This window comes from Cryptomeria japonica, chromosome 1 (assembly GCF_030272615.1).
Source record: "Cryptomeria japonica chromosome 1, Sugi_1.0, whole genome shotgun sequence".
NCBI lineage: Eukaryota > Viridiplantae > Streptophyta > Pinopsida > Cupressales > Cupressaceae > Cryptomeria > Cryptomeria japonica.
In genome coordinates this window covers 379410777-379419189 of record NC_081405.1, presented here as the reverse complement: position 1 = coordinate 379419189, position 8413 = coordinate 379410777, and the positions used below count along the sequence as shown (strand labels likewise).

The following is an 8413-nucleotide window of genomic DNA, read 5'->3' as shown; positions in this document are numbered from 1 at the left end:
TAAATAAAAAAATATAAATATAATTAAATAGAAAAACATTTATATAACTAAAAAGAAAATCATAAATATGCTAGTGAGTAAAAATGATATTCAATGATATGATTTTTGTATAGTCTAATTAATTGTATGGACTGAATTGTATTTTTATTCTCTTTAGCTTTTATTAAAAAAATATTGTATTTATTTTTCTTTAAATATAATGCCCAAACTAGATTCATTAAATAAAAAATCATAAATATGGCAATTTCACCATTACAATCAGAAAGAGATTTTTATGAAAAAGGAAAAGCATTGTATTTATTTTTTTCTTGGATATAGTGATGAAGCTTGGTTCAATTCCTAGATAACTTGAAGATTAAACAAGTGGTTGCACAACAATTTTTTGAAGGCCCCGCTCCTGTGTATGCAATTTATGAACAGGAAGGTGGAGGAGGGAACTTGCATTTCTTGAAGCTTTGCAGCGCATGAATAGATAGGGGGAGAACAAAGAGAGCAAACAGCCAAACAAACAGCAGCCTTTATATTCTTCTTTGGCTGAAGACGGCTGTTTGCAGTGGAACCATATAAATTGGGCATGCGATCAGAGGTAAAATGGATGATTATATGCGAGAAATGATGGATCTGAAGACCCTGGTGACTCGATCTCTGGAAAAGAAAGGCATCCTTGCTAAGCTTAGAGTAAGTTTTCAAACCCTTACTTTCATCCCCGCCAAATTATCAGTCTCTCCAAAATTGTTTCGATCAATAGGCGTTGTCTACTGCATTTGCGTTCAATTTTTGTTCGATTCGCAGAGGACCTGTTAATCCTGTACATTTTCATAATCCCGGTATTTTTTTGCATTTTGTCTGCTATTTCCTTGACTTGATTTGTTAAGACTCGAAAATGCGGCATTACTGGTACGGGTAAATTTCGTGTTTTTATTTCCGTGGCGTGGGAAAAAATGGTGTTTGAAATGAAATGTTGCAAATTTGGCCTTTTATAGAGCATTTCGAAGCCCCTAGCCATGTATTTTGGTAGTCATTCTTCGTCTGTCTGTTGAGTAGGATTTTATCTGGTCTGGTTATCTGACCAGCGGCCTCCGGCATGTTTTGAGTGCTGTATGTGTGCGTTCTCACAGTGTAGGTGTAATAGTAAAATTTGGATTACTTCTGATCTCTCTCGCAAGTTCAGAACCCATGGACGTACAAATTTGAGCACAACATATGAAAAGGCAAAGTGAAAAAATCCCACAGATTCCCACAAGGGGTTCTTATATACCTTCAAGCACGCTGGCCAGATCCGGATCTGAAAAATGACCTTTATATTTACTATTTAATTATAATATGTCGGATTGGAAGATTCTATTTTAATTTTCGCAAACCATTCTCAAAATTGGTGAAGTGTTTATTGAGCTTTGTTGAGTATTCTGTTAACTTGGCGAAATCTCCTTAATATATAGTCATACGAACGTTTGAACTGGACAACTTGCCGTTTTGTTGATGGACAACATTATTTACAATTCAGTTGCATTTGCTTGTTTTATACTCAGGAAGACAAGGCTGAAAATATTTGGTTTAATCGAATTGGAGGATTAGAGATTGCACGCCAATAGTTATGATGAAGTTTTTCTGTGCACGCAACCAGTTATTATACCAGATTTTAATGGAAGTGTCTTTGCACAAGACTATCTTCAGTTTTTGACATTTTGATCTCAATGTATTATTCAATTTTGTTTTACAGAGCCCTCTGTGTATATGGTGTTTTCATTTGTTTTAATAATAACACATAATTCTACTTAATTTATTACGGTGTAATAGGTCTTAAGCATAGTGACAAGATTCAGACTCGGTGGAAATTTGGCAAGATAAATAATTGTCTCTCTCCTGCTCGCCGTCTCTCTGTATAGTGTAGAGATTCTCTATGACATATATTGCAGTAAAATGTATGTTAGGAATCACAGTACAATTTCTCTCTCTCTATGTTATAAAGATACTCTTGATGTATATTGCAAGAAGATGTATGTTACGAAGACATTACAATCTCTCTCTCTCTCCATGGTATAGAGATTTTCTGACGTATATTGCAAGATGTATGTTAGGAAGTCAGTACAAATTCTTGATGATATATTTCAGTAAGATGTATGTTAGGAATGACAGTACAATCTCTCTCTCTCTCTCTCTCTCTCTCTATATATATATATATATATATATATATATATATAGAGGTTTTCTCTGACGTATATTGCAATAACATGTAAGGAATGACAGTACAATTTGATTGATCTGATGGACATTGTGCATTTTACTTTACCTTGCCTCTTAATTTCCATAAAAATCCTGTATTAATTCAATTTTTGCATATGTTAACTCCAGTTCTAATTCAAGGGGATTGAGGACACAAGGGAATTTGTATCATGCATGGCTAGAGGATTTTCGTCAAAATCTAGGGGACAAGGGTTGTGCAGCGAGGGCAGAGAGAACGTTTCTAAATAAGATAGAATTCTCTGAAGAGAAATTTAGTGATGAACATTAAGTATAAGTATGAAATTAATATTCATATGTAAAACGTGAATATGACAGTTAAAAGTGCAAATATTAGAATTTTCTTGTAGCATGATGGTAGAATCTTTGTTTTATGATTAGCAGAAAAATGAAATGCTTTGGAACAATTATAATTGAGCTTATAATACAGGAAATAGTATAAAAAGGCATGGCACAATATCAATGCATGATCTCTTAAAGGCCAAATTTTAAGGGGATGCACATCTTCCTCAAGTTTCTTTGACATGATCATTATCATCATCTCTTCTATGGCATGCTTTGGATTGCCAACCGATCCAATCTGTTCTTGAAAAATACACATCTTAGGTGGCTTCTTTGGATTGCTCTTATTAACTTTTGAAAATTTGCAATTGGCATTTCCCCAGACTTCTCTACATGTCATTTTCAATTTGGTGTAAATGGAAAAATAGAAAGAGTAGTATTGATCTTATCTGCTTCTTTTGAATGCTAATCTGGATTTGTTTAGAGGAGTCCAAGAAAGATTCATCAGTGAATAATGTATTTCAGTTTTTTTGTTTATGGATTTTAGTTGTTTTGCAAATCTTTTCAAGGTTAGTGGAACCCAACTTCATATCAGACCATTTGAACAATTGGAGTTGTAAACTGATCGTAGTGAGGGCAACCAACAAATTCACCTAAGGTAATTCTCGTCTAATTAAGTAAGAAAATATGCTACCAAGGGAAACGTAAGGTGTAGAGTAAGAAAAGTGACGAGGTGTAATCACTAGCATTATGCAAAAATCCATCATATGAAATGGCAGAAAAGGGCACACAAGGCAAAAGAACTGGACAGAGAGGAGATGGAACCTAGTCTTCACAACCACCAGAAAGAATCTATAATGCTAACAAATAGTTTAGCAACAAGCAATTGTCCCAATGTCAATGTCTGAAAGGTGGCCTGGGCCACACACATGCTTCGTGGCTATCCTTTGAGGCTTCATCATATTGTAAAGGAGGAAGCTCTCTTAAGATCTAATGGTGGATGCTTTATTGTAGAGGTTTAAAAAGTTAGGGGTGCAGTCTACTGTGGTGATGGGGTACTATCTGACTGTGGTGATGGGGTACTATGTGCAGTAGGGACAGGGCTTTTAACATTCCCTTTATGAATCTACCTTGTGAACCACATAATCAATCCAATAGTTAAAGGAGAATCCTGTGAGTAGTTGTTTAATCTTTTGTCACCATCTCTTCAGGAACTGGGTAAGCTCCTATTGACTCTACCAATAAAGAGCTCCTACAATGCATGAAGAGGCATTACTATTGCCTCCAGCTTTAATAATAAAATGTGCACTTAAATGTGGAATGTTCCTCGGTTATAAGCTACAATATCCTTGAGATAGCTAACCACACAAATCCTGTCTTCACGAGGGATCTGTGTATCCCTATTTCTTGCCAATGATGTTAGTATCCTATAAATGGCATAGGAGTAACCTAAGAGATTTTGAGTAATGGTATTGTAGAATATCGAGATAATAGCAATTTGAAATCTAAAAACCATTGTGGGTTTATGAGGCTGAAATTTGCAAGTAATTCTCAACATGAAAGGTCATCCTTGGGCGAAGAGGCTGAAGTGAGGAGAGCTCTCAGCTAAGTTGTCATAAAAGGGGCTGCTTAAGTGTTATTATAAAATGTAATGATAATAAATAGGGCCTCAAATAAAGTGAGACTATAAAGTAAGGTCTCTTATAATCAAAGTTTTTTTAAAATAATTTCTCTCAAATATCAATCAAGGGTTATAAAGCTGTGTTACCCCGAGTTTCCGGGACAGGGATGGGAGGGGATGGCAGGACAAGTTTCCGGGACGTCAAATTTTTTTGTCAATTTTGGGGAGGGCAGGGGGACGGCAAAGGGGATGGCTATATAAAATATAGGGGAAATTTAAAATATATAGGGAAATTTTAAATGTTCATTTGAAAAATAGATAAAGCATGTATATATACATTATGTTCATATGAAAACATGGATAAAGTAGGTATATGTACATTATAGAACCTTAACATACCACATTTGTGTTCAAAATTCATTGTCAATACTCAATATTTATTCATAATTCAGAATTCATTGTCAATACTCAATATGGATTTATAATTGAAAATACATTGTCAATATGCCAGCACTTGTATGCATGTAGTTCATTATTTCTTTGTGGTTGGAGGATATTTTGATAGTCTTCTGTTTCTATTATGACCTACAACCGCTTCTTTATGCACTACAAAGTTTTGGGTGTTTGTGAAATTCTATACCAAGCTGTTATTCATATTTCTGAGTGGTTTTGGCTATGATTCAGACTTGTTTACCTTTCATATTTGTGAAAAGTCCAATATTGCAGACCTGCAACCACTTTTTTACGCACCACTGAGCTCTAAGTGTTTGTGAAATTTATTAGCAGGCTGCTGCTGATTATTTCTGAGTGCTTTTGGAAGTGATTCAGACATGTTTACCTGTCATATTAATGAAAATCCAGTTTTACAGACCTATAATAAAATTGAAAAATGTTCACAAATGAAGGACTTTGCTTTCAATGAAAGGCTTGGTGAAGATCTCTATGATCTATTCTGATCTTAGGCAAAACTGAAAATTTATGATGTGATCATGAATCAACTCCTAGATGTAGTGCATGTGTATCTCAATGTGTCTTGTCTGCTAGTGATGGAATGGATTCCTTAAGATTTGTATTGCACTTTGGTTATCACAAAAGATGGTAGAAGGCTTTTGGAATGGTATTCCTAACTCAATCAAATATTTTGAAGCCAAATGGCCTTGATGGCAACATTAATTTCCTCTTGAGATTAAGTCTTTGTAGATGAAAGAGCAATACAAATGGCCTTGATGGCTTGGTGAAGATCTCTATGATCTATTCTGATCTTAGGCAAAACTGAAAATTTATGATGTGATCATGAATCAACTCCTAGATGTAGTGCATGTGTGATGTAGTGCATGTGTATCTCAATGTGTCTTGTCTGCTAGTGATGGAATGGATTCCTTAAGATTTGTATTGCACTTTGGTTATCACAAAAGATGGTAGAAGGCTTTTGGAATGGTATTCCTAACTCAATCAAATATTTTGAAGCCAAATGGCCTCGATGGCAACATTAATTTCTTCTTGAGATTAAGTCTTTGTAGATGAAAGAGCAATACAAATGGCCTTGATGGCTTGGTGAAGATCTCTATGATCTATTCTGATCTTAGGCAAAACTGAAAATTTATGATGTGATCATGAATCAACTCCTAGATGTAGTGCATGTGTATCTTAATGTGTCTTGTCTGCTAGTGATGGAATGGATTCCTTAAGATTTGTATTGCACTTTGGTTATCACAAAAGATGGTAGAAGGCTTTTGGAATGGTATTCCTAACTCAATCAAATATTTTGAAGCCAAATGGCCTTGATGGCAACATTAATTTCTTCTTGAGATTAAGTCTTTGTAGATGAAAGAGCAATTGTAGATTGCTTCTTGCTCAACCAACAAACTCAACTAGAACCAAGTGAGAAGCAATATCCTGAAGTAAATTTTTGATCCTGAGAATCACTTTCCCAATTTGAATTTGTGTTTCCCCTTCCCACAATTGCGAGTGCCTTGCAAATAGTGGAGGATCTGATTGGTTACTTTCTAATGTAGCTTGTGGCTCTTGCATTAATTGAGAGACCATGACCATGGCATCTGAAACGACAAGCCTCATGTGAGTCAAGTATTTGAGACTTCCAACTAATTAGATACAAAGTAGCATCCATCAATGATGTAGAACACTAAGCCTCATACTTGACCCTTGACAAAAATGGAGTTGGTGCAGGATTACAATCAATCTTGCAAAATCTAGAGAGCATATCAAGAGCGTACTTCAGCCATGCAATGAGGATGTTTGAAGATGATCAAGTGATTTCAATACCCAAGAAGTAATGCAAAAGGCCCAAGCTTGACATCAAAAATGATGATGAAGAGCAATTGTCAATGCCTAGATGGTGGATGAGTGACTCCTTGTGATCAACAAGTCATCAACATATAGTTCTAGTAAAGTGAGAGTGTCATCTTATTGTGGAACATATATGTTTGGATCAGTGGGGCATCAAGTGAACCCAATTGATAGAAACAAGGAGTCCATCTTGGCATCTGGTGTTGAGGGGCATGTTTGTGGCCATTTGGAGACTTCCAAAGTCAGGAAACAAGTGAGAAATTCTGAATGTACCCCTATGGCTGCACCATGCAAATTTCCTCTTGAAGATTACCATGAAGAAATGCACTCTCTTAACGGTGGGCTGCATCTATAGCAAGAATAAGGATAGAATTCATTGTGGCAAGTAGCACAAAAGTCATAGAGGAGTAATCTCAAGAACTAAGGAAAATTTTTTGGTGACCAAGTGAGCCTTATGCTTGTCAACCGATCCATCTACTACAAATTTTGTTCATTAAATTGACTTGCATTGAACAAGTTTCCTTCCCTTAGGAAGGGACTAAATCCCAAGTGTTGTTGCTTTCTAAGGAACTTAACCTTTATTGCATAGCAGTATCCCACTCAGGGATAGCAAAGGATTCTTAAAAGGATTGTGGATCTGAAGTGAAGGCAATGAAGAGATATGGAGCCTATTGAAATTGTCACCATTTTCTTTTGGTATCTGAGATATCCCAACCCATTCATTTGTTGAATGTAATGTTTGATTAGTCCAAAGAGTTTGAGTGGTTGTAGAGTCAGATTTGAGTTTCTCGACCCTTCTGGACACTATGGAATAGCTGAAAATGGCACCAAAGTCACTAGAAAGCGTGCTGTCAGTTGTCTGAAGAAAACACATGCAAACCCAGAGTTTTAAATAGAATTTTGTAAACTTTTTTTGATTCTCAAGATTGTCGTAGGACACAAGAGAACAGCATATGGGTGTTTTGGAAAACTTAAAAAATAGAAAACTCCAAATCTTTCAACGAGAAAATTCGAGAACTTGAACTCTCAAAAACAAGGCTAGAAATAAAGTACAAACTGCAAATGTATAAATAAAGTTACAGATATAGTTTCTGAGAGATGCGCAAATGCCAGATGGACAAATCTGCATTAGGAGCTCACTGAGAGAATCTGTTGAATCAACATTCAAGAAAGGAAAGAGAGCTACAATATATAGGCTTATAGTTTCCAAATCTGATGAGGATGAGAATAAGGCATAAAACTAAAAAGCAAGGGATTGCTTATCCAAGTTTCCAAATTTGTGATGATAAGGAAATAGCATAATCCCATGAATGTGCAACTCATTATCCTATTTTAATCAAGTGAATTTAATAAATAAATGTAATATAATATTTAGGATAAAATATATCCAATGCAAATGATATATTACACTAACAAATAGGAGCTGCTGCACCCAGCCAATCACCAGAGAGAAAGGAGAATGGCTTGGAGACAGGAGCAATGAAGTGGTTAGCAATCTGCAGCAAAACCATCTGACTAGAATCAATCCTTCAACCACTTTAGTAACCAGATCCGACACACTGAACTCCAATAACCCCCAGTGTGCAGAAGCAGAAAAAATACCTGCAGCAGCAACATTAGAAGAAACACCGGGGTTTGCAGTAGGAGTAGAAGCAGGTTTCATTATCCAGTAATAATCCCACTTTGGATAATAATTATACTCTTTCATCAATTCTGAACTCTAATCATACCATAGTAGAAATTTTCCATTTGTTTCATGTCCTATTCCTTAAACATTCTTTTATTGCTTTGAAAGATATTTTAACATAATCTTTTTGAATTTTCCTACTCATTTATGAAGATTGAATGCATGTTTCCCAACATTTTGATTAAGTTCGTTCCAATTTTCATCCAAACAAGGATGTCAATGATTCCTTGTCGTAGGATTGAATCCTGCTGTCCCGTGCCTTGTATGTGAATCTG

General features: G+C 35.6%; 1 protein-coding gene across 4 annotated transcripts in view; it reads left to right on the top strand.

The window, feature by feature from the left end:
- Nucleotides 1-298: 298 nt before the first annotated feature.
- LOC131070902 (protein TONNEAU 1a) overlaps nt 299-8413 on the top strand; it is a 50100-nt gene continuing 41985 nt past the window's right edge. For 2 of the 4 annotated variants that reach the window (XM_058006575.2, XM_058006574.2), the window contains exon 1: nt 300-678. In XM_058006575.2, the coding sequence (XP_057862558.1) occupies nt 592-678 (87 nt within the window). In that variant the 5' untranslated portion in view covers nt 300-591. Of the gene's footprint in view, nt 679-8413 lie in introns of all 4 variants that reach the window. The other 2 variants (XM_058006572.2, XM_058006573.2) reach the window with 2 other exon arrangements.